Source organism: Hyaena hyaena, unplaced genomic scaffold (genome assembly GCF_003009895.1).
Source record: "Hyaena hyaena isolate Hyena2069 unplaced genomic scaffold, ASM300989v1 scaffold_30, whole genome shotgun sequence".
Classification (NCBI taxonomy): domain Eukaryota; kingdom Metazoa; phylum Chordata; class Mammalia; order Carnivora; family Hyaenidae; genus Hyaena; species Hyaena hyaena.
This window is the reverse complement of record NW_024080662.1, coordinates 5241702-5268600: the sequence shown is the minus strand read 5'-3', so window position 1 is coordinate 5268600 and position 26899 is coordinate 5241702. Positions and strand designations below refer to the sequence as shown.

Here is a 26899-nt window from a genome sequence, read left to right as displayed (position 1 = left end):
TAGGTACCCTGTCCCCCACCTGCAACGTGGGCTTTGGCTCACCCCGAGTCTTGTCCATCTCCATGCGCCGCAGCTGGTGTTCCCAGGTGCCCAGCTCGCTGTCTACCTCCTCGTCACTGTCGTAGCCATGCTGGTGCTGCTGCAGCGCCTTCTCCCACAACAGCTGCATGTCCTGCATCGCACGCTTGTGCTGCATGATCATGTCATACATCTGCTGCATCTGCGGGCAGCACATGCCAGTGAGCAAGGCCATGTACCTTCCTTATGCATGTGAGGGCCCCTCAACTCTTCCCACTTTCTGCCTTCCCTGGGCAGGCACGTGAGCAAGGCTTGGAGCAAGCATTTAAGACACAAAGTCCTATACCAGGTCATGTCCTGGGTTCCTTGGATCCCTGTTTTCAGCAGGGAGAACCCCTCTCTGCCTCACCGAGTCTGGCATCTGGTCTGGAACCCAGCACATCCTGGGCACCCTTGCTGTGGACCAAATGAGGGCACTGCAAACCCCTGACCATGGAAGGGTTGAGGGATATATGATGGGCTGTCAGTCTGCAAGAGGTGACAAGGGTGAGCTGTCCCCAAGGACCAAAGCTGTCCCTGTAGTTCCCCAGAAAAGCAGCAGAGGCCAACCCCCTGGCCATAGAGCTCCCTGCCAAGCCAGCCCTCATCCCAACACAGGCAATACCAACTGAGCATTTGTCACATTGTTCAGGGTGCCCAGTGCTGGCCAGGCCTGTCCTGTACTGGATGTTGAAGGGCACTGGGAGGAGGGCTTAAAAAGGAGACTACCTAGTCAGGAACAGCCCATGAGCGTGTTGGGGAGTAGCCGTCTCAGGGGATGCCCAGGCAGTGTGAGGCCTGAGCTCTGGGTCCAACTGCAGGTTGGGGAGGGCCCTTCTGGGTGAAATGCCACTGACAGGGGCGTGCCTATCCAAGAACCTCTCCACTGATGGTGGGATCCACCCAGCACAGGCAGGCTCAGAGAGAACAGAACATGACCGCTGTCCTGTGAAGTGAGGTGGGGAACAAAACACCATTAGCCCCTTTGGAGCCTGTCTGCTCTGCGCCACACACACTTACCTCCTGTTGCTCCTTCAGCTGCTTCTTCTGGGCATCTGACAGCTCTGTGACACCCACCAGACCTACGGGCTTCCCTTTCTCATAGCCAAGCCCCTTGAGGTCCTGAACTGGAAATAAGACACAGGTTGGTCAACAATGGATGGACAGGTCCAGACTTGCTCCTGCATGCGGTACAGCGTCCATGCGGTGATGACATCTGAGGCACTTGGTGCACATGGCACAAGGCCTTCACATTGCAACCGTTGGTACCCTGTGTCACATAATGATCACAAGGGCCTCAGCGTGCTCTATCATGTGCATCTAGTGTCATCCTCACAAGACGTCTTCAGGCAGGCTCTATACCCCTATATTGTAGATGATGACATCAGAACTTAGAGATCCAGGGCCTCACTCAAGGTCACATGTCTAATGGGTGACATGATGGGGACCTTGCAAAGGCAAAGAGAGGAGAGCAGAGATAAGCATGTGCCCATGTGTGTGTGCATTCACACACCTACTCTTGGAAATAAGCCCTGCAAGGAACAGACACCCAGTGTAGACACACAAGGGTTCAGAGTCTGGCATAAGACTCAGCTGTGTATAGCTCTGTTAGCTCCTTCCGGGGAGGCAGCCGACCATCCTCAAAGCAACTGACATTTAATTTGGCATCAGCTTCGGAGCTTAGCTGGAGCCAGCAACACTAGTCCACATGAAGATGCTGTGACAGCCCCATCTGGGTGGCGGAAACCACCCCTCAGGAGGTAGCTTCCTGTGGGAGGAGAAGCTGGGCAGAGGAGGATACAGAGGCCCTTCTGGTATGTGCAAAGAGCCAGGTCCTCCCAGCTCACCAGGGCTGGGGCTTCACCTGCAAGAACCTTCCACAAGTGCTTCTTGACCCTGTGTTTATACCCTAATGCCTCCTGGAAGGTCTGTGTGGGAGCCCTGTGGAAAAGGCAAGGGAGTCAAGGTCTGAGCAGCCTGCTGTATACCTGGAGAGTGCCCACAATCCCTCTCCTCTGGCCACTTTACCAGCAAGCAAGCAGTTGGGGGCTGTTCACACCCTCCCAGGGACAATATGGGTCAGTGGGACCTAAACCGGGATGTGAGACTTTGGAGCCTATGCCTGTACACTAGACCAGAGGGGAGGCCTCCTCACCAGCTGGGAGCTGGGCGAGACCTCAGAGACATGGTTTCAGAACTGTGGGATACACATATCAGAACAGGATTCACGGTGAAGCACCCTTCATTATAGGGGGCACCAGAATTTGGCACTTGACAGCAATCTGACCCTAAGCACCCTCAACCCTGGGATGCTACCTAGAACCACACTTAGTACTAGACTCTTCACTAGCTTTTCTCCTTGGACAAGGGAGGCACTGAACAGACGACCCCCAGACAGGATGGGCAAGGCCAACAGGGCAGCCTTATGACTTGGATGAGCTGTCTTCCCTCTTGGCCCATCCTTGCAAAATAAATGTAGGTGTCAGCACCAGGGCACGTATGACTCCTCTCTGTATCTGTATGTCCAGGGGTGAGGGAGGTTGAGAGGGTTCCACATGCAGAACAGGCCATGTGGAGGGCAGTGAGACAGATGCTGTGAGATAGCCTCTCTCAGTCACAGATTATCACCTGCAGAATGTAATGACAACAGACTCCCCATTCTGCTGGCGGCTTTGTGGTAGAAAATGAGAAACGAGATCACACATTGGCCATCTCTGAAACTGTCAAGGAGGCAGATGTTGGAGTTGATTGTGCAAAACTGACTGTGGCAATTATGGTGCTTATCATCATGCACTTCCTGAGTTCTCTATAACAAGAGTGAATCCAAGTACTTTAAAGCTTAAGGGAGATAGCAGGATTGATCTACATGCTGTGTACAAGAGACTTGCCTTAGGCACAAAGTCACAAATAAGTAGAAAGTGAAAGGATAGAAAAATATAATTCATGCAAACAGCAACTGAGAGAGCTGGGGTGGCCATACTAGCATCAGACAAAACAGACTTCTGGCCCAAAAAGGTTACAAGAGACAAAAAAGGATGTTCTATATTGATAACAAATGTGAAACAGAAAGAAGATAAAACTTGAGGCACCTGGGTGGCTCAGTCTGTTGAGCAGCTAACTCTTGATTTTGGCTCAGGTCATGATCCCAGGGTCATGGGATCTCGCTGAGCATGGAGCCTGCTTAAGATTCATCCATCCATCCATCCACCCACCCATCTTCTCTCTCTTTCTCTTGGCACTTGGGTGGCTCAGCTGATGTCTGACTTTGGCTCAGGTCATGATCTCGAGGTTCGTGGGCTCGAGCCCCACATTGGGCTCACTGCCATCATCCTGTTAGGCCACTCTCTGCCGTGCTCTCCCGAAAATAAATTAAAAAAAAAAAAATAAAAAGATTCTGTCCTCCTCCCCCACTTCCGTGTGTGCGCGCTCTCTCAAAAAAAGAAAGAAAAATAAAGACCACACACACACACATACCCTAACAACAGAGCCTCAAGACATCTGAAGCAAAAACTGACAAAATCGAAGGGAGAAATGGACAGTTCTACAATAGGAACTAGAGATGGCAATACCCCATTTTTCATATCAATAAGGATATAGAAGACTAAACACTACACCAGTGAGGCCTAACAGACCTATACAGAACGTGCAACCCAGAAATGGCAGAATATAGTCTTCTTGTGTGTTCACAAAACTTTCTCTAGGAGAGATCACATTTAGACTACAAAATGAGTTTTTAATAAATTTTAAGACTGAAATCAAAAGACCAATTACCTTTTCTGGTCACAATGGAATCAAGCTAGAAATCAGTAACAGGAGGAAAACTGGTAAACTCACAAATATGTGGAAAGTGAACAACACACTCTTAAACGATCAATAGCTCAAAGAGGAAAATCACCAAGAAAGATTAGAAAATAAGAGATGAGGGGCACCTGGGTGGCTCAGTTGATTAAGCATCCAACTTCTGCTCAGGTCATGATCTCATAGTTTGTGAGTTCAAGCCCCGCGTGTCTCCCTCTCTCTCTCTCTCAAAAATAAATAAATCTTTCAAACACACACACACAGACACACCCAAGACACCTCCCAACAAAGAAAAGCTCAGAACCAGATGGTGTTACTGGTGAATTCTACCAAACATTTAAAAGAATAATTCATGCAAATTCTTCTCAAAGTCTTCCAAAAAATTGAAGGGAATATTTCCTAACTCATTCCATAACACTAGTATTACCCTGATACCCAAAGCAGACAAAGACCCAAGAAAACTACAGACCAATATTCCTTATGAATACAGATGTAGACACCCACAACAAAATACCAGCAAGCTGAATACAACAGCATGGTAAAAGGATTATTCACCATGACCAAGTGGGATTTATCACAGAAATGCAAGGGTGGTTTAGAGTTCTGATACCAATTCCAAATGTGTGTGTGTGTGTGTGTATGGTGGGGGGGTGGGAGGTGTTCCCCACACCAATAAGCAATTCTCAGACATCCACTGGGTGTCCTTAGTTTAACTCAATTCTATCACTATCTACCAAGAGGTAGCATCAGATTTCATGGGTTAAGGGGTCAGTCTTAGAAGACTACTCCTCCCTCCCCAACCAACTTTAGACGCTAACTGCATGCCCAAGTCATCACCTATGCTTCTGACTGGCTGGATCACCGGTTCCAACAATCCCGTCTTTAGATTCAATTAATTTGCTAGAGTGGCTCATAGAACTCAGAGGAACATTTTACTTACAAGATGATTGCTTTACTTATATGTCATAAAAGGATAGAAGTTAGGAAAGCCAGGTGGAAAAAACACCCTAGGCAAGGTTTGGGGAAAGCTCCCAGAGCTTCCATGTTCTCGCTGAGCATGCCACTGTCCCTGAACCCCCATGTGTTCATCGACCTGGAAGCTCTCTGAACCCGGTCTTTTGGGTTTTTATGGAGGCTTCAGTGCATAGGCACGACTGATGAAATCACTAGCCACTGATCAATTCAACCTCAGCCCCTCACCTCTCCTGGAAATCAGGGGGTGGGACTGAATGTTCCAACCTTCTATTTATGGTTGGTTCCCCTGGCAACCAGCCCCCATCCTTAGGTGCTTTCCAAAAGTCACCTCAGTAACATAAAATCCAGTTATGATAGAAAGGTGCTTATTAATAAGAAGACACCCATTTCACCTTTGTGGCTCTGAAGCATTTTCATGAACTGAGGACAGAGACCAAATACAACAACAAAAGATGCTCCCATTGCTCTTATCACTCAGGAAAGTCCAACAGTTTTGGGAGAACTGTGAGCCAGGAATTGTGAACAAAGGCCAAATACATATGAGAAATACTATTTTGGTCATCTGGATGGCCAAATAGGTATTTGTTACAAATCACAATATCGCATGGTTCAATATAAGAAAATTAGCCAGTGTAAAACACCACATTAATAGACTAAAGGAAAAAAAATCCAATCATTTCAATTGATACAGAAAAAGCATGTGACAAAATCCAACACGCCTCCCTGATAAAAACATTCAATAAACCAGGAACAAAAAGGAACTTCCTCAACATGATAAAGGTCACATATAAAAAACACATAGCTAGGGGCGCCTGAGTGGCTCAGTGGGTTGAGCGGCTGACTTCAGCTCAGGTCATGATCTCTGTCTGTGGGTTTGAGCCCCGCCGTCGCACTCTGCTGTCAGCTCAGAGCCTGGAGCCTGCTTCAGATTCTGTGTCTCTCCCTCTCTCTGCCCTTTCCCCACTCATGCTCTGTCTCAAAAGTAAATAAACATTAAAAAATTAAAAAAAAAAAAAAAAGAACACACAGCTAGGGGCACCTGGGTGGTTCAGTTGGTTGCGCATCCAACTCTTGGTTTCAGCTTAGGTAATGATCTCATGGTTTTATGTGTTTGAGCCCTGTGTCGGGCTCTGCACTTACAGCTCAGAGCCTGTTTGGGATTCGCTCTCCCTCTCTCTCTGCCTCTCCCCCAGCTCATTCTCTACCTCAAAATAAAGAAATAAACTTAAACAGGGGCGCCTGGGTGGCTTAGTCGGTTAAGCGTCCGACTTTCACTTAAGTCATGATCTCGCAGTTCGTGGGTTCGGGCCCCGCGTCGGGCTCTGTGCTGACTGCCAGCTCAGAGCCTGAAACCTGTTTCAGTCTGTGACTCCCTCTCTCTCTGACCCTCCCCTGCTCACGCTGTCTCCCTCTCTCTCTCCTAGAAATAAACAAAACATTAAAAAAAAAAAGAAATAAACTTAAACAAACAAACATAGCTAATATTAGATTCAACAGTGAAAGACTGAAGACATTCCCTCTAAGATCCAAACAAGGCAAGGATGTCCATTATCCCCACCTCTAAATAGTACTGAAAGTGCTAACTACAGCAATTAGGCAAGAAAAAGAAATAAGAGGAAAGTTGAAGGATCCACCACCAACATGCAAAAAAATCAGTTGTATTTCTACACATTAGCAACAAATAATCCTAAAATGGACATTTTAAAAGTAACTGTTTAAAAAGCATTAAAAAAATAAATCACTTAGGAATAAAGTTAACTAAGGAGGTATGAGATACATACAACAAAAACTATAAAACGTGGTGAAATATTAATGAAGATGTAAGTAAATGGAAAGATATCTTGTGTGCACAGACTTTAAGACTGGTTGTTGTTGTTGGTGGTGGTGGTGGTGGGGTATTTGTTGTAAGGAAGACTTAAATATTGTTAAAGTGTCCATACTATCCAAAGCAACCTACAGACTCAGTACCATCTCTATCAAAACCCAACTGTTTTTACAGAAATGGAAAAGCCCACTGAAAATTCAAGACCTTCAACAGCCAAGCTTGAAAAAGAACAAAGTTGGAAGATTCACACTCCCAATTTCAAAACTTACTACAAAGCTACAATAATCAAAACAGTACTGACCTCAGGACAGACATACAAACCAGTATAATAGAATACTGAGCCCAGAAATAAAATCTTACATCTATGGGCAATTGAGTTTTGACAAGCGTGTCAAGACCATTCAATGGGGAAAGAAAAACCTCTTCAACAAATGGTGCTGGGAACACTGGATCTCCACATGCAAAAGAATAAAGTTGGATCCTTAGCTTATATCATATATAACAATTACCTCAAAATAGATCAAAGTTCCAAAACATAAAAACTTGGAACATATGGGCAAATCTTCATGACCTTGAATTTAGCTTTGGCTTCATAAATTAAACCAAAAGCACAGGCAACAAAAGAAAAAATAAACTCAACTTTGTCAAAATTTAAAACTCCTGTGCATCAAAGGACACTATCAAGGGGGTAAAAAGACAATCCACAGGGGCGCCTGGGTGGCTTAGTCAGTTAAGCGTCCGACTTTCGCTTAGGTCATGATCTTGCGGTTCGTGGGTTCGAGCCCCGCGTCGGGCTCTGTGCTGACTGCCAGCTCAGAGCCTGGAGCCTGTTTCAGTCTGTGACTCCCTCTCTCTCTGACCCTTCCCTGCTCACGCTGTCTCTCTCTCTCTCTCTCCTAGAAATAAATAAAAACATTAAAAAAAAAAAAAAAAAGACAATCCACAGAATGAGAGGATGCATTTGCAAACCATGTATTTGAATAGGGGGTTAATATACAGAATATATAAAGAACCTGTACAACTCAAGAACAAAAAGACAAGCCAATTTAAAAGTGGGCAAAGGACTAAAATAGCCATTTCTCCAAATACACTATACAAATGACCAATTAGTATGTGAAAAGATGTTCAATACCATCAGACATTAGGGAAATGTGATTCAAAAGTAAAATGTGATTCTACTTTATACTTACTAGGATGGCTATTATAAAAAGGCAAAGATGTGGAGAAATGGGAAGGCTGTGCACTATTGGTAGAACAGAAAATACTGTACTTGCTGTAGAAAATAGTTTGGTGGATCCTCAAAGAGTTAAACAGAATTACGATATGATCCAATGGTTCCCCTCCTGGGTATGGACCCAAGAGAATCAAATCAGGGATTCAAATAGTATCTGCAGACCAATGTTCACAGCAGCACCATTCGCAGTTGCCAAAAGGTAGAAACAACCCATGTTCTTCAACCGATGAATGGATAAAGTGCAGTCCATCCATAAAATGGAATATTACTCAGCCATAAGAAGGAATCAAACTCTGAAACAGGCTACGACACAGCAATGTGGAGACATCATGCTCAGTGAAAGAAGTCAGACTCTCCTGACAGAGGTGGGGGAAGGGGGTGAGCCCACCTGACAGAGGTGAGGGAGAGGCATCTACATCCCTCTGTACCAGCTCAGCGGGTGGGAGTTCCACTTTGTCCTCTTCGGGCCCCCACCGGCTCTTTCGCTTCTTTTTCACAGTGGCTGTGGTGGCCGGCTTCCCAGGGATGGCTGGAGCTGGGGTGACTGCAGGCAAGGGGGCGGATGAGGCAGGGCAGGCAGCGGCTGGGGGTAAGGACCCTGATGGGGTCTCAGGAGGGGATTTGCGTTTCAGGCTGAGGTCGGGTGCCACAAGAGTGCCTGTGGGGCCAGCCTTAGCTTTCCGGAACTCCTCCAGCTTCTGGCGGTAGTATTTGTACCCTTGGCTGTTGGGTTCGTATAGAAAGCTGTAAAGGAGAATGGGGGGCACACCATCAGCTGGGCCCAAGCCCCCTGCCTGATTCTGGGCAGGAGCAGCTTGGGCCTTGTGCACACATGCTCAGGTTAGCCAGGGTTATACGAGGGTCAAGGTATCTACCATGACCTCCTCTACTCCCACATTTCAGTGGCTGCTGGTTCCGGTGGCCCAAGCTTGAGATACTCACAGCTTGTCACCATGCCATTCCTATGAGCAACTAGCCAAATTCCCTATGCCAGCACTGTCAGACACCCCTCACAACATAACTGATCCCCTATTTCAAAAGAAAAGGGGTGGGCTCTCTCAGACCTTCCCCAGGCTCTTATATGGCTTCCTCTCCTGCTGCTCTAGACAAGCACACTGGTGCCTTCAAGAAATCCTGAGTTGGAAGAGACACCTGGTGCTAGAAAGGGCAAGATTTGTCCCAAACCTGACAGCTTGGCACATCTGTGCTTCTGATGTATCCTTGAGAGGCATCAATAGCAAATGGAGCCAAAACAAAACCTGGAATGGATAGGGACTGCACTGGATCCAACTGAAAGGCAAAAGCCTTCCTCACTGGAAGCTGAGGGTCCCCTTGGTTCCTCTCCACCCCCCAACTAACACAGGTCTCAACAAGAGGGGCTAGACCTGTACTCATAAACCTGGAGGTTCTGGTCACAGCATAATACTGTGCTATAAAGCTGTGGGCAGGCTCAAGGATGCTGTAAATTCTTTTCATACAAAAGAATAATAGCAGAAAGAAACCCTAAAGACTGTTTTTATGTGTCTCCATGAGAGCCAGGAAGGGACAGAAGGATCCCAGCCCTGCAAACACTGGTACCTAAGGTGGTATAAAAGGACGAGGAGATGGTAGCCTCTCCTTTGTGCTCCATACTTTTTCACCCCAGAAATACATAATGTAAACAGATCTACTTCTATTAAAAAAAAAATTGAGTGGGGCACTTGGCTATTCAGTTGGTAGAGCACGAGACTCTTGATCTAGGGGTTGTGAGTTTGAGGCCCATGTTGGGTGTAGAGATTACTTAAAAATAAAATCTTTAAAAAAAAAAAAAGAAAAGAAATTGAGTAAGAATCTTTCAAAAACAGAAAGCACTAGACCTAGAGTTTACTGGCGAATATACCAAACATTTAAGGAAGAAACTATATCAATTCTCTACAATCCCTTTCACAGGACAAAAGCAGAGAGAATAGTTCCTAACTCATCCAATTACCCTAGTACCAAAACCAAAGATTTCGTATGAAAATTACAAATCAGTATCTCTAATGAACATATATAAAAAAATCCTCAACTAAGTATTAGCAGACTGAATCTACAAATGTATAAGAATTACAGGGGTATGGGGGACAGATGAAATAAGTGAAAACGTTTAAGAGATACATACTTCTAGTTATAAGTAAGTCAAGGGGATGAAAAATACAGCATAAAAAACATAGTCAATAACACTGTAATAACTTTGTGTGGTAACACATGGTAACTACAGTTCTCATAGCGACCATTTTGTAATGTGTATAATTGTCAAATCACTATATTGTACACCTAAAACTATATACTACATGTTAACCATATCTTAAATTAAAATTTTTTGAAATTAAAAAAAAATTATACATCACAACCCAGTGGGATTTATTCCAAGCATGAAAAGCTGGTTTAACATGATGATATCAATAGCTGCAGAAAAAGCCTTTGACCAAACCCAATACCCATTCATGATAAAAATACTCAGTAAACTAGAGACATAAGAGAACTTTCTCAACTTGATAAAGAGTATCTACAAAAAACCTACAGCTAACATCATACTTAATAGCGAGAAACTAAAAGTTTACCCACTTAGAAACAAGGCTAGAATATCTCACCCCAAAGTTTTCAACACTGTACCAGAAGTCTTAGCTAATGCAAACAGCAGGTATACTAATTGAGAAAGAAGAAATAAAATGATTTACAAATAACATGATCATCTATGCAGAAAAAACATATTAAAAAACTCTTGGAACTGGAGCGCCTGAGTGGCTCACTCAGTTCATCATCCAACACTTGATTCTGGTGCAGGACATGATTCCAGGGTCGTGGGATTGAGTCCCACTGGACTCTGCGCTGGGCATGGAGCCTGTGTAAGATTCTCTCTCTGGGTATCTGAGTGGTTCCGTTGGTCGGGTATCTGACTCTAGATTTTGGCTTGGGTCATGATCTCATGATTCATGGGACCAAGCCCCACACAGGGCTCTGCAATGACAGAGTAGAGCCTGCTTGGGATTCTGTCTCTCCCTCTCTCTTTGCCCCTATCCCACTTGTGTGCATACATGGACTTTCTCTCAAAAATAAACATTAAAAAAAAAAAAAAACATTCTAAGAAAAAAATTTTTTTAACTCCTAGAATAAGTATTTTTAACAAGGCTGCAGGATACAAGGTTAACATACAGAAGTCAACTGCTTTCCTACACGCCAGCAATGAACAAGTGGATTTGAAATTAAATGCACAATACCATTTACATTAGTACACAAAAAATGAAGTACTTAGGTGTAAGTCTACAAAATATGTACAAATTCTATATGATGAAAACTAGAAAACCCTGATGAATGAATTCAAAGATCTAAATAAATGAAGACATATTCCTTGACTCAATATTGTCAAAATGTTAGTTCTTTCCAATTTGATTTATAGATTCGATGCAGCAACCTGAGTCAAAATCCCAATAAGTTATTTTGTAGGTATTGACAAATGATTCTAAAGCTTATATAGAGACAAAAGACCCAGAATATCCAACACAATATTGTAACAAGAACGAAGTTGGAAGACTGACACGACCAGACCTCAAGGCTTACCGTAAGCTACAATGTCAAGGCAGTGTGGTATCAGTGAAATAACAAACAGATCAACAGATGAAGAAGGCCCCAGAAATAAACCCATATAAACATGGTCAACTGATCTTTGACAAAGGAGCAAAAACAGTCCAATGAGGCAAAGACATTCAACAAATGATACTGAGGGATTGGACATCTATATGCAAAAAAAAAAAAAAAAAGCCCAAAACAAAGACCTCGTACCCTTCACAAAAATTAACTAAAAATGAATCACAGACTTAAATGCAAAATGCAAGGCTATAAAACTCCTAGAAGATAACACAGGCAAAAACCTAGATGACCTCATGGATGGCAATGACTTTTTAGATACACTAAAGTCACAATCATGAAAGAAATATATAAGCTGGACTTCATTAAAATTTAAAACAACTGCTCTGCAAAAGACAGTATCAAGAAAGACACACCACTGACTACAAGATAATATTTGCAAGAAACATCTGATAAAAAAAACTATGAGAAAAAATATATGAAGAACTCTTGCCACTCAATAAGAAAACTGGGGCACCTGGGTGTCTCAGTTGGTTAAGCAGTCGACTTCAGCTCAGATGATGATCTCACAGTTTGTGAGTTCGAGTCCCGCATCGGGCTCTGCACTGAAAGCTCAGAACCTGGAGCCTGCTTTGGATTCTGAGTCTCCCTCTCTTTGCCCCTCCCCTGCTTGTGCTTGTGTGCTCTCTTTCTCTCTCAAAAATAAACAAACATTTAAAAAAAACCCAACAGTAAGAAAACAACCCAATTAAAAAACGGGCCAATAATTTTAACAGACACCTCACCAAAGAAGATATACAGAGGGCAAATAAGCATGTGAAAAGATGTTTTACATCCTTGGTCATCAGGGAAATGCAAATTAAAACGCTCAGATACCACTACACATTATTAGGATGGCCCAAATCCAAAACGCTGAGAACATCAAATGCTGGCAAGCATGTGGAGCAACAGGAACTCTCACTCATTGCTGGGAAAAATGCAAAAAATACAGCCACTATGGAAGACAATTTGGCAGTTTCTCACAAAACTAAATATACCATACACTCCAGCAATCATGTTTCTTGGTATTTACCCAAGAGTTGAAAATTTATGTCCACCCAAAAACCTGCACACAGATGTTTACAGCAGCTTTCTTCACAACTGCCAAAACTTGGACGCAACCAAGATGTCCTGTAGTAGCTGAATGTATAAACAAACTGGTCCATGCAGACAGTGGAATATTACTCAGTGCTAAAAAGAAATGAACGGTCAAGCCATACAAAGAAACCAAGGGCCAAATCTTACATGCATGTTACTAAGTCAAGGAAGGCTATCTGAAAGACTACATACTATAGAACTCCAATGGTATAATATTTTGAAGGACAAATTATGGAGTCAGTAAAAAGATCAGTGGTTGCCAGAAGTTATGGAGGAAGAGGAGAGATGGGTGGAACATAGGTGATGTCAGGGCAATGAGAATACCCTGTATGACACCATACTGACGGATACATGTCATTGTATGTTTGTCTAAACTCACAGAATGTACAAAACCAAGAGTGAACCCTAATGGAGCCTATGGACTTTGGGTGATTGTATCAATACAAGTTTGTCAATTGTAATAAATGTACTACTCCAGGGGCACCTGGGTGATTGAGTTGGTGGAGTGTCTGACTCTTGATTTCAGCTTAGGTCATGGTCTCGAAATCTGTGAGATGGAGCCCTGCATCGGGCTCAGCACAGACAGCACAGAGCCTGCTTGGGATTCTCTCTCTCCCTCTCTCTCAGTCCCTTCCCCACACGCATGCTCTCTTTCTCTCTCAAAATAAATAAGTAAATATACTACTCTGGTGAGGAATTTTGATAAGAGGGGAGTCTGTGTGTATACAGGGGCAGGAGCAGATGAGAAATCTTCATGACTTCCCTTCAATTTTGCTGTGAACCTAAAGGTACTCTAAAAAAAAATGGCATCTTAAAAAAATTGAGACAAAAGCAAAAAAATTTTCAGAGGGAAGGAAACAGTTGGCTGGATTTCAAAAAGATGCTTGGCACCAGAAAGGCTCTGATATGGATTTAAAGCTATTCAGTTCTTCTAAGAAAAGCTGACCTGTGGGATTTGCCTACTGGGGCAAGCAGGAAGCTCCTGACAGGGTAGATTTTCTCCAGGGTCACAGGCCCCATCTTGGCCTCAGCTGCTGGTTTTCATGGAGTCTCCTCCAAGTTGCTCCCAGAGGCAGCATCCAAGAGCTCCCTGTGGGTTTGTCTGTGGTGGTGGTAGGGATAACAGCTGCCATATGACCTGGGTTCCAGTCAAGAGTACCGGGGATTATAAAGCAAAGATTCCCTTGGGTAGGAGTGATTCTGCCCCAAGGTTACAAACTTAACATGCTGGTGTCTATGTTCCAGTCTTTGTGTGTGTGTGTGTGTGTGTGTGTGTGTGTGTGTGTGTGTGTGTAGATTTATTTGAATGATGGTGTAATTCTATTCTCCATATTCTTTTTTTTTTTCTTAATGTTTACAGACCACAAGTTGGAGAGGGGCAGAGAGAGAGGGAGACACAGAATGTGAAGCAAGTAAGCTCCAGGCTCTGAGATGTCCACACAGAGCCCAATACAGGGCTTGAACCCACAAACTGTGAGATCATGACCTGAGCCGAAGTCAGATGCTTAACCAACTGAGCCACCCAGTCGCCCCTCTAATTTCTATGTTCTGATTTAAAAGATTTTTTAACTTGACGCATAAGGCTTTCCTGTTAAAATGGCATGGAGTGATGGTGAAGGCACATCCTCCCACTGGTCTCCTTGCCTATTTCCTCCCTTGGAAGAGGCCAGCAACAGGGCTTTGAAAAGAACAACGTGGCTCACCTGGGTGACAGGTTAGAGTGGCACATGTCTTGTGGTGGATGCTGTGCTCGATGCTACAACCTTCACCCACGTGCCTTCTGATGGCCGCGATTCCACTGGGGAGATGCAGTTATTAAAAATTTAACCCATGGAAGCTGGACATTCAATTTGTTATTCATTTTTTAAGACTATGGATGAGGATGTACTTAATATTATTTCTGGGGATGGCATCACAGAAATGGCGGAGTCAAAGGAATGAGTGTTTTCAGCTTCTTTATATATGAGCAGTTGTTATAGATTTATTTCCCACAACACAGAGATGCTGGTGTGTGTCTGGCCCACAGGAGTAATCAGGAGGACAGGGAAGGGCCAGGAGAAGCAAATACATGAGCTGCTCCTGTTGGATTTGGAAGTGAAAGAAGATGTCTCACACTTGACTCCATGTGAAGATTAAACAGATCACACTGCTCACCTTCAGCTACTTCCCCACCAGGCACTTTAGATTCTGCCCTTGCCCTGGCGTCTTCTTCCCTCTGGCCTCCATCACAGTAAAACCCAGTAAGCTGGGCATCCACCAATGAAGCCTCATAGAGGAACAGAGCTGCCTGCGCCAAGAGCATCTGTCAGATCTGACCTGAGGGGAAAGGTTTGGCCAGTGCTGCCAGGCCCTGGACCCCTCCGACCAAGGAAAGCAGCCTGGGCTTGCAGCCTTGACAGAAATGCACAACCTTGCTCACTCTGCCTGCCATAGGTTCTCACAGTCAGCTCTACTTAACAGTGAGTGATAGTAAACTAAGTGTCTTTCTTAAATAAACCTCCTTCGGTAAATGGGGTTAAGAACAAAAACAAGGTACAGAGACCTTAGACTATTATTAAATCAATGCTGGTCTGAGTGGTGCAGAGTGGTAGCCAGTATCACGATAACGTCAGGTATCAGGTGGGTCTTTAGGCTAGGCAGACCCCTCTCTCGAACTCTAGACCCAAACGCCCCATGGCCCCCACAAGGGCTCCTGGCTGCCAGTACCAGGTGCAGGGATACCTGAACTCTCTGGTAGTCCACTCCCTGCTGTCGTCCTGAGTCAGAGCCTTGGCCCTCCCTTCCACTAGCCCGCAAGGCTCTAGCAGCCCCACTTCTTGATGTTCCTCCTCTGCCTGTCTGCTTTGACCTGGTATATCTAAGCACCCTCCAAAACTGTGGCCAATGAAACTGGAGGCACAGTTTACCCCATCACTCTCTATGCAGACCTTCCAAAGGTGCTCGGTGAACACCTGAGCCCTCTGGGACCTGGCCCTACTTGGCTCCAAGGCCCACCTGCACTGCATACAGACGCTCTCTCTGCACTCCAACCACTATGGCACAGTTCCCACATCTCTGCTGCTTCACTCCTGCTTCCACTGTCCTGAGTCCCCAGTGGCTTATAGAGCCACTGAATCAACTAGCCCAGACTGTTGTTGCTTCTGGACTTTTTTTGTTACATGTGCCATCACATCTCATCACTTCGAGTTGGAACTTATGTTATTTATGGCCAAAAGCATCCTCATGGGTGCATCATCCCCACAATGAATTCAACATCCACCTCATAAGCCCCTGCTAGTCCCTACCCGGCAGCAGTGACTGCCCAACCCCGACTCCTGCCCCCCAGGAACCTCCCCTAGAAAGGAGGAGGTGCAGACCCCACCCCAAGAATGAACAGGTACACACAGACCCAGCCTGAGGGGAGGGGATGTGGCTGCGTGGCTGGAGACCACAGGGAAGCCAGGCTGCTTGTCCCACGCCTTTCATGGAACCTGCATACAGGCTGAGGGTTTCCACTTCACAGGGCCTAAGGTACCACATTTCCACTTTTCTGCCATTCCTTCACTGTAAAGGTCTGATCCTATGAAAGTACAAAGTCATCAACGGTTCTGTGAGCCCAAGAGCCTAGCCTACTCCTCGCCTAGGGCTGCCATCTCTGCTACAATGGAGCCTGGCAAGCACTAGAGACTTCTCCATAAGGCATGTGGAAAACAGAAGACCCCAAAAGCCCCGCATGCCCGTCTCAAAGATGATTTGAGCCCTGACAAGTAGTTGACCATGGGGTGGCAGAGCTGGGTTCAGGGGTCAGAGCTTCTGGACCCGACCCTGCCACCTTCTGATCAGGTACTCTGGCATGTTGAGTCCATTGGGGGGTGGGGGGGAAGATGCTGTGATCAAGGTGTGTGTGTGGGTCACCTCCCTCTTTAGTACCCCCCTTACCTGAATGCCTGGTTCTCACGGTTGTTCTGGAGAGCGATGGTTTCCACTTCTGGACCCCCGTCCGCTATGAACCTGGCCAACTTTTCTGCAAGGTTCTTGGCCTCTTCATCCTCTGGGGGTGAAACTTTAAGCAGGCTGTCAGTACTGAGCTCAACTCACCACACCCAACAGCCTAATTTCTGCTAAGAACCCCATGGGCAACAAGAGGGGTTTATTTTAGGAACAATGCAAAGAAAAACAGGCAAATGGGAATCAGATTACTACACTGGGACCAAATACCAGAGTTAATATTACAACATCCCACCCCGCACCCTGCCCCTTCCCACCCCATAGATCACAGAACTGAATGTGAGCAAAGGTCTGGATCCAGGCCAGAGGGGATGTAGGAGCCCCACCTCAGTCTTTCTCCCAGGGGCTGCCCATCCAGATCACACAGGGGAGTGGGTCTGGCCCTCCTCTCTCCTGGGTAGGTCAAGGCAGAGGGCTTTAGGTGACAAAAACATACTGACCTCTGTGGCCTGTGTTTGGCCTAAACATCGATGCCCCTGCCACTCATCATAATCAGACTGAGCTTTCACTTCATGACAGCTGGAGACCAGCTAGCATCTCCCCCTCCCCTGATACTCATTCCACCAGGAGCTCACTGCCGCCCTCCCCAAGTGTCAGGCACTACATTTGTCTCTAGGTCCTCAGTGCCAGATAGGCAAGAGCTCATTAACACTTATTTAAATGACCAAGAACCAACAAGCAAGCACTCTTCCCTCCTACCCCCTTTAAAAGCACAGAGCTGAGCTCCAAAACATAACAATGACCTTGACCTTGGCCCTTAGACTCTTCCCCACCTCAGACCATTGGTGGGGAAGACAATGCCCTGGCCGCCTGAGAGGGCACAGATCTGGGCCATAGGCACCACTCCATGCACGGCAGCCTCCAGGAACCCCAATTCCACATGGGGTGAACTTTGTCCACACACCTCCCCAGACCTTCCCACCCCCTCCACCCACTTACCTTTCTGAAAGGCTGCCTGCAACTTCTGTGCTTCCTTTCTTATTTCCGCCACCTTCTTTCTGTAGTAGAGGAATTCCCTGCTATTCTTATCATGCAAAAACCTGGAGAGAAGTTTTGCAAAACAGAGAGGAAGATGAGCAGTGGGGATGGGGTGACCTAAGCAGCTTATGAAAAATGTTGTGCAAAGCAAGCTGGTGAGCAGAGACACCTTGATGGAACCCAAGACTAAGTCTCTGCACCACACTGGAGCCCCTGCAATCTCTGGCATGAGTTAGAAAGCACTCAGAAACTCGGAACAGCATCTGGCCCGTACGAGCAAGCACCCAGCCCCGACCAGCCTTAGTAACCAGTAGGGTTTTACAAGAACGCACATTACTGTGTGACAACAACATTAAGTAGTAGTGGCCTTCCCCTCCCAGAAATACTTACGAAAATGCCGGGTTATCCTTGTAGTTCTCCATAGCTACTTTTTCTAACTCGGGGCCTCCTTCTGCCACAAAGCGGGCCAATTTCTCTATCACTTTCCGAGTCTCGGCTCCCTCTGGGGGTGAAACTTTAAGGAGGCTGTCAGTACTGGGGTTCAACTCACACACCTCACAGTCAACAGGCACACTCTCTCTATGGACCACAACGACAGAGGGGTGGGGGAGAAGAGGGTGAAATGCGGGAGGTTGTCGGGTGTCCTGGTCCAAGCACAAAGCACTGTGATGAGGGGGGTGTCGGTCTAAACAATCTTCGTGAGACACACTGGGTGGAAGAGAAGGGCATGAGCCTCCCAGAGACCAAGCCGATCCCCAAGCTGGGAGGGAGACATCTGAAAACATAGCCAGTCTCTCCCTTTTTTCTGAAATGCTTAATTCTTTTATTTACCAGTGTTCAGTTTAACTAATTGGTTTCTTGTCGCCATTCAAAGATAACAAATTCCTTTTTAAAGTATCGTTAAAAACTCTGACTTAAACACATTGAGTGAGTTTCAGTCCACTGACTTAAATGTATCAGATGGGTTTCAATCCATTGCAATTAATGTCATCAGAGAAGCTCAACTGTCCCCTCTGTGACTGGTAGAGCCTCTTCAGGTTGGCTCTCTAGGCCTCTGGGCCTGACCCTAGGAGTCTCTGACGGCCTCCTCGCTATCTGCTGGAACAGGGTGCTCCAGGATCATCTCCTACACTTCCTGACCAGACCTAGAGCCAGCCATTTCTCCAAGAAGTCCTGGTTTCCATGAGGGAGAAAGTGTTTCCAGACCACCATCTGGGTACCAGGGGTGCTCACTAACAGGCTTAATCATTACCTCCGGGCCTTTTCAGTATAAAAATATTTCTTAATGTTTGTGTTAGCCTTCCCACCTTTGATCCACATGGAACTTGCTTTTGTATCTTATTGCTGGTCTGTTCCTGAGAAATCTGTCAGCTCATTTACAGCTCACATCCCTTTAATGAGAACTCCCAGGAGAAATTTCTCACTGCCAGTGCCTAGGAATGTTCACTGCTCTCGGCAACCAGGCTAGACACTGAACCTGTAGCCAATCTTATTCCCCATGTTGCTTCAGCTGCCAGAAGCTGGGAGCTAGGGGTCAGGGACCTGTGGCTTGAGGAGGATCCTTAAGAGGTCGCAGGGACATTCTGTACCCACCTTTCCCTCTAGCCTTACCCTCTTCCTGAGTGCCTGGCAATGACCTGCTTGCCATTTACAGGCACAGGCGCTTTTCTAGGGCTGCATCAACAGCAGGCCGTACTAGGTATCAGGAACCTTGAGACACTGCCCCTTGTGAAGCAGCACTTCCCAGCAGGGCACTGTCAGAGCTGCCAGGATGCCTCAGGAAAAGCACCCTCCCTGGCTCCATCCTGACAGATACTCTATGGTACAAGGTTGACCACTGATCTGCTCAGATGCATGGCTGGAAGCCAGCACCCTCATCCACAGTAACAAGTCTAAAGGCATAACTATATGGTTACTTTAATATGTCCTGTCAGGGTGATACAACTGCACCAGCCAGGCTGGGGCAGAGGTGGTACAGGCCTCCTCATGGGTCAGGAGGCACTGAGGCCTTATTCTGAATGTGGATGGAGTTAGATACAGGAGTTCTGCTGCCACCACCCTCCACCCTCCTACACAACAGGCCAGGCCTGGACTGCCTTTCCAAGAAAAATGATCATCCTTCCCCTGGGCAGGAGGGCATGCCCTCCTACATGTGGGCCTGTACTTCTGGCCCGAGCTGACATGTACAGTAACCCAGAGGGAAGAGGCACCTCTGGTTCAAAGAGGGCTCAGAAAGCGTGCACCCAAGCAGGGGTGCCATGGAAGCTTCTCCTCTCATGCTGGACAAGGACAGACACAAGCAAGTGCTCCTTGGAGAATGCCCCCACCCTGGTTGGAGACCAGTCCACATGAGTGGAGAATGGTTCCCATGGCTCCCAAGACAAAGTCCACAGTCTAGAGCCCCTCCACACTTCCCTCTCATTCCTTCCCACACCTTTTTTTCACTCTCTCCAACTGTGGAGGGTCCCACTCTGGCTCTCAGCTCAGTCTGGAGGCCCTCCCACCCCCACTTTCTTCATTGGCTGTGGGTCCTACCCACAGAGCTGGAGCAGCAGTGCTGAAAGGAAGGTGGCAGCCCCCGTCCCTTACCTTTGATCTCCAGCCACTGCTCGTAGTCTTCCTCCTCATCCTCATCAGGAGACTGGAAGACGCTTGGGCGGCTGGCCACAGGTAGCTGCTTGGCATGCACATAGTTCTTAACCTGGCCTGGTGGGCTGCTGATGAGAGGCGGCCTCTTGCCAGTGCGGGGGAGTACTCGAGTGGGGGCACTGGGCGTGGTGGGCGGGGCATCTTGGGATGGAAGGAAAAATACCCATGCTCAAAGTCTGCGGTGCACAATTTCCTGTCTTCCCACCTCAATGTATGCCGTAAGTTCATTAAGTGAGGCTGAGTCCCTGGCTTCCAGCATGGCAACTGGTAGGGGGTGGGGAGCTCAGAGAGGACGCCATCCTCATTTTACAGAAGAGGACACTAAGGCTCAGAAAAGAATGCCTTGCCATGGTCACCCAGCCTGGAGAAGATAGGCTGGGTTCTGCAGGCTGCAGCTCTGGCAGAAGACTCCCTAACACCTGCACCCAAAGCCCAGGGACGCGCCAGCTCTTCTGGATAAGACCTGAATCCCCACACCTGGCTTATAACCGTTCCCTCTGTCAGTGACAAGCTGGAGACAGCCTATTCAGGGCTTTTCACAGTTCCTGGTCCGAGGGCCTATGGTGAAGGACTGATACATTCTTTCCTCCCCCTCTGTGGGTGAATTTGGCTTTATGTTAACTTTCTCAGCTGTCTCCTACAAAACCTGACAAAGACTGATGGCCAGCTATTTGGTCAGCAACATTCTTACATTAAAAGTAAGCTGATCAGTTAACTGTACAACCACAGACAGGAGTGGGCTCCCTATAGCACGGGATTCTCATACCTTACATGTCCCATGGGACTCCTGTGGGCCAGGTGGCCCCCTCACCTATGGATAAGGGTCCCATCCCTCACATCTGAGCTGCTGCTCTAAATCACACTGTGGTCCCACAGCCCTGGTGTTGGTTTGTAACCCTCCAGGGAGCTTCCCTGGTAGAATTTTAAATTGGTCCTTGAATTCAGAGGGCAAGGAAAGACCAAAGAAAGAGGCAGGCCGCTCCAGGTTGGTAGGTAGCAATTGTAATGAGCAAAGGGAATTTACATATGAGGCTTGTCTTGGGTGGAAGCAAAATGAATGGATTCCCATACCCACCCACCCAATCTTAAAAGTTTATTAAAAAAAAAAAAAAGACCTTAAATGGGTTCAGTCATGTATACCACACAGGTATTCTCAATACCACATCACTATCTCAAGGCTATGTGCTTAGAGTAGCCTCTGGGAGCAGGGAAGACAAGGCAGGCCATATTTCAAGTACAGGGGAGAGACTGAAAAGCCTTTGGAATGCCAGGGTCCAGCTCACAAGTCCACTGGCGGGCACATCTTTTCAATGACATTTCCAACACCTGGGCCATGTTTAGTCAGGCCCCTTCCCCCAGATTGAAACCTGGCTCCTACGGGGCAAGAACCTTGAATGCTCTCCCTCTGGGCATTTACTGTAGGGATGAGCAGAATGAGGGTCCTCAATGAATGTGGGAGGAGAGGAAGAACTCTGGGGTGGGACCTGCCATTTCTGAGATGCCCAGGGACCCCACCCCCAAGGGGAGAGAGCTGGCAGAGTGAGCCCCAGCAGGGGGAGACACAGGGTGGGGGTGGCTGTACTCACCTGTGCTAGTCTGTGCCTTCTGCAACTTCAGAAACTGCTGCAAGAAGCTGCCATCATTAGCGAACTTGTTGGAAACGGAAGAGTTGTGTGCATTCGCAATTCTAGACCCAAGACAAAAGACAAAGAAGGTGAGCCACAGGAGGAAAGGCAGGGGCCTGCCTTGCCCTTCTCAGCCCCACATTCCTTGCCTCGCCCCGCCACCGACATTCTCACCCAGTGGGACCCAAAATCCACCCCCAAAGATGTCTGGGAACTACTGAGAGCAGAGAGCAGCCTTCATTGTAAGATGGAATAATCTTGTTCTGGCCAAGACAATACTACCTGTATTGATGTTATCTCTACCTGCAATATTGACCCTCCAGGTTCAAACGGTACCTCTAACAAAACAGCTTAAAAGCACCCGATCCTCCTGCACGGCACCTGTTGTACTTGTTAACTAATTAGCTGGGCTGTTTATTGGCTCCCATGTCTGTCTCCCTCACCAGACAACAGAGATTTCCAAGGCAGGGCCTGTGTGTCTGTGTCCATGTGTGACCGCAGTTCTGGGCCTGGGCCAGCCAGCACCTCTGTGGGTACCACAGGTGCACAGCACAACACCCAAAGCAAGCTCTTGGTGGAAAGACTAAAGGGGAATTTTAAATTCTTATTATTTTTAGACTCTTTTTTTCTGTTTGCAAAAAGTATATTTAAACATCTACTTTTGACAAGTCAGACAGACCTCAGGCAAAACCAGGGACCCAAATGTTTAATTCAAATCTTGGGGCGTTTGGGTGGCTCAGTTGGTTAAGCGTCCAACTTAAGCTCAGGTCATGATCTCGCAGTCCGTGAGTTTGAGTCCCTCATCCGGCTCTGTGCTGACAGCTCAGAGCCTCAAGCCTGGTTCAGATTCTGGGTCTTCCTCTCTCTGCCCTTCTACCACTTATGCTCGGTCTCTCTCTCCCTCAAAAAATAAACATTAAAATTATTTTTTTAATTCAAATCCATTTTCCCTGCTCATAAAAGCAATAGATGTTTACTATGGACCAACCAGAAACATTTAATAATAGAAAGCAAATGGAAAAACCCAAAAGAGTCTTTTCCCCTCAAAACAATCTCTGCTAACTTTTTGGTATATTTCTTTGAAATAGAAGGAAATAAGGCTACGATCATAGTATATATCCTACTTCTTCCATTTTCTACTGTAACATACCATCTTGCCCAAATCTCAGAAATTCCTTGTATATACTGCTTTCAAGGACACACATCACTCCATCGCATACAGACACATCCAATAACAGGTAAAGACTCAGAGAGCCCATAGATCTAGCCTTTTTCCTTTAAAATTAAGTTTTATTCTTCTAGAAATCTGTTATAATGAACTAAAAATGGAAACAACTTCATCACAAAAAGCACTGGTTAAATAAATTACAAGACTTCCATAGGGCTGCAGACGAAGGACCACTGAAAAGTTAAAATTTTAGAGATAAAGCAATAAAGTACATTAAATAAAAAACAAAAAAAAAAGCAGGGTATAAAGCAACTATAGTATGGCCCTATTTATATCAAAAATATTTGAATTTTAAAATAGATGAATTTGAACTTAAAATCACATGCTTTTTGAATTAAAATTAGAAAAATCCATCAAAATGCAACCAGCACTGTCTCTGGGTTGCAGGGTTAGATCTGATTTTGGTTTTGCCTTGTTTTCCTATCCTTTATTTTCCAGAATATCTACCCTTTATAAGTTTTTTTTTTTTTTTTTTTTTTAAATACAAAGAAGGATCTGCAGATAACTAGCTTTGGCATTAAACAAGCAGAGCCTCTGGTGGCCCCTGTCCTCATGCTGTATCTCCCTCATGAGGGACAGAAAGAAGGTGGGGACAATGAAAGACAAGAAAACACCTCAGGGCATCAGCAAGACAGCAAATGAATCCCACTTGAAAAGCACCCATTAACAGATGATAAGGGATATTATGCCATTAAAAATGCTGGTTCCTGAAGAACAGATAAACAAAACATGATCCATCTCCACAAGAGAATACTATGTGGCCAAAAAAAAGCAATGAAGTCCTGACGCATACTAAAAAGTGGTAAACCTTGGAAACATTACATCCAGCGAAAGAAGACAACACCAAAGGCCAAATGTTATATGAAATGACAAGAATAGCTTAATCCACAAAGACAGTAAGCTAAGAGCTGGGGAAATAAGGAGTAACTGCAAATGGGGCTGTGTTTCCTTTTGGGATGATACAAATGTTTCAGAACTAGGGAATGGTGATGACTGCATGATGCTGTGAATATACTAAAAAATCACAATATTGTACAGTTTCAAAGATCGATTTTATGGCATACTAATTACATCTCAAGAATGAACCTTAAGAACTATGATGGTTCTAAAGGGTTGTAATGCAAGGAAAAGCTTTTCTTAAAATGTTGAGGGGGAAGTAGCAAATGAAATTGCAACTCTGTGAAACAAAGCAAAGACATGGGAGAGGACTATAGCAAAGTGGATGCTTCCAGGCAACTTGAATATTTATTTCTCCAGTGAAAAACTCCATTGTTTTTTAACTATTTATTTATCTGAGAGAAAGAGAGCGCGAGCCAGTGCGAGTGTGCGCAGGAGAGAGGCAGAGAGGGAGACAGAGGATCCCAAGCAGGCTCTGCACTGTCAGTGTGGAGCACAAAACGTGAGATCACAATCTGAGCCAAAATCAAGTATCGGATGCTAAATCGACTGAGCCCCCCCGACGCCCCTTCAGTGAGAAATTGTAAAACTAGTTGTTTTATGCTTTTACAATGAAGAAATCAACCTTATTTCCAAAGCTACCTGTATTATGCACCCAACCACGTGATGCTCCCCTTCAGTTGTCTGATCCTGGCGTTAGGATCCAGCTGCTTCCAGGATCTTCTGAAAGCATTCCTACAGGTCTTTCCCATCTTGGTATAAGTTCTTCCATAACACTAGGGCAAGAGCCCAAAAGCCCAATGACTGGGGCGCCTGGGTGGCTTAGTCGGTTAAGCGTCCGACTTTCGCTTAGGTCGTGATCTCGCAGTTTGTGGGTTCAGGCCCCGCGTCGGGCTCTATGCTGACTGCCAGCTCAGAGCCTGGAGCCTGTTTCAGTCTGTGACTCCCTTCTCTCTCTGACCCTCCCCTGCTCACGCTGTCTCTCTCTCTCCTAGAAATAAATAAAACATTAAAAAAAAAAAAAAAAGCCCAATGACTTACAGATCACTCCATATCTAGTCCCACATTCATGAATGCCTCAGAGATCCCTGGCTCTGGGTTCCCATAAGAATAAGGTCTGGGGGTGCAAGGGTGGCTCAGTTGGTTAAGCACTTAACTCTTGGTTTTGGCTCAGATCATGGTCTCTCACAGTTCACGAGATTGAGCCCCAAGTCGGGCTCCGTGCTGACAGCGTGGAGCCTGCTTGGGATTCTCTCTCTCTCTCTCTCTCTCTCTCTCTCTCTCTGCCCCTCCCCACTCACCCACACACATGCTCTCTCAAAATAAATAAATAAACTTAAAAAAAAAAAAGAATAAGGTCTAAGTTCTGTCCTTATGAAAATGCCACAAATGCTTAGAAAAGCTGGGAGCTAGGCCAGCTTTGTAGAGGGTTTAATATATTCCATTCTTCAAAGCCCAGAGGAAGGGGCCTGCCTCTCTAATGATCAATCTCCAGGCTGAAATTCTTGGATCTTCTCATCCTGATCACATCACCACTGCTGAAAACTCTTGGGTGCCCTCAACATTTCTCAGGAAAGGGAGAGGGAAACCCTCTCTGATCAACCCCCGGCTTGGCTCTGAAACAACTCCTTTGGTGCAGTTTGGGCCACCTGACACACAAGGGCTCTCTTCCCTTCCTGCCTTCTGCCAGACAGGCCTTTCCCTACTTTCTCAATAGGCTGGCTCTGAGAACACAAACACCTCCTCCTACGGTGGCCCACACTGCCTCTTGTTAGCCACTGGCAGCTCTGGGGGTAGAACTGGTATTTCCTTTGTTAGTAGACCGTGAGTCCCATAAAGATAGAGATGGAGTCTGGGTTTTTGCTCTGTGCTGCATCCCTGGCCCCAAGCCCACAGCTGCTCATCAGTAAATAACTGGTGAACACAGACAGGCCATCCTCTGTGCTCCCACATACCTCTCATTTTTCTCTTGCCACCTGAGCCTCCTGAAAGAGCATCTGTGTCACTCCTTGCATCATCAGGCTGTGGCCAGGTGCAGGTATATCCTAACTGATGCTGAACACAAAAACTTCTGCCAGTGACCCTCTAAGACCCCAATCCAGCCACACAGGGGCACTTACTCGCCAGGATGTGGGGGCTGAGGGCTGATGACCACCTGATTCTGCTTGGCTTTCTGCTCCATTTTGGCTTCAATTTCACGTTTCTTCTGAGCAATGAGCTCTTCCTGGTGAAGTATGTTCATGTTCATCTTTCCAGACTTGGGAGGTGCAACCCCAAACCACCGGTTTGCTTTCCCTGAGGGGACAGAAGCATATCAGAAATCATTATTACTCCACAAACATGTTCAACAGCTGCTACAGGAAAAGCCCAGTTGCTGCTGCCTACATCAACAGACATTTAAGCATCCACTTCTTCATTTATTCCATGAATGTTTACTGAGTTATATACCAGATGCTCTGCTCAACTAGGGAAGGGGTCTCTGCCCATGTGGATCTCACCTTGGGGTAAAAAGACAATAGACTTACAACAAAAAAGTATCCTCAAAATCATAATAGACGCTCTCTGCTAGGAACAAAAAAAAGGAGGGGGGGAGAATAATAGAAGAGCAACCTATACAACTAGAGCAGCCAGAAAATAACTATTAGCAAAGAAGACATTTAAGCTAAAACCAGAAAGATAAAGAGCCAGCCTCTTGAAAAGCCACATAGGGAACTATCTAGGCAGAGTAAGGAGCAGTTGCAAAAAGCTAAGGCAAAAAGAAGCCTGGTATACGCAAGAACCAGCAAGGGCCCAGTATGGCCAGAGTCGACTGTTCCAGGAATGGGGGTGGAAGGGCAATGTAGGAGTTTAGGTTTTACTTAAACAGCTTTGGGAAGAGACAAGGGAGTATTACGCTGACAAAC

The 26899-nt window shown here is 46.1% G+C and overlaps 1 protein-coding gene across 2 annotated transcripts in view; it reads right to left on the bottom strand.

The window, feature by feature from the left end:
• Positions 1–26899, bottom strand: part of SUGP1 (SURP and G-patch domain containing 1) — a 30211-nt gene that overhangs the window by 2085 nt on the left and 1227 nt on the right. Inside the window, exons 2-10 of one of the 2 annotated variants that reach the window (XM_039228216.1) lie at positions 26117–26291; positions 21833–21933; positions 20187–20387; positions 17988–18111; positions 17559–17659; positions 16551–16674; positions 8278–8633; positions 1078–1184; positions 43–220 (exon numbers count right to left, since the gene is read on the bottom strand). In XM_039228216.1, coding sequence (XP_039084147.1) covers positions 43–220; positions 1078–1184; positions 8278–8633; positions 16551–16674; positions 17559–17659; positions 17988–18111; positions 20187–20387; positions 21833–21933; positions 26117–26291 — 1467 coding nt within the window. The remainder of the gene's footprint in view (positions 1–42; positions 221–1077; positions 1185–8277; positions 8634–16550; positions 16675–17558; positions 17660–17987; positions 18112–20186; positions 20388–21832; positions 21934–26116; positions 26292–26899) is intronic. The other variant, XM_039228217.1, reaches the window with a different exon arrangement.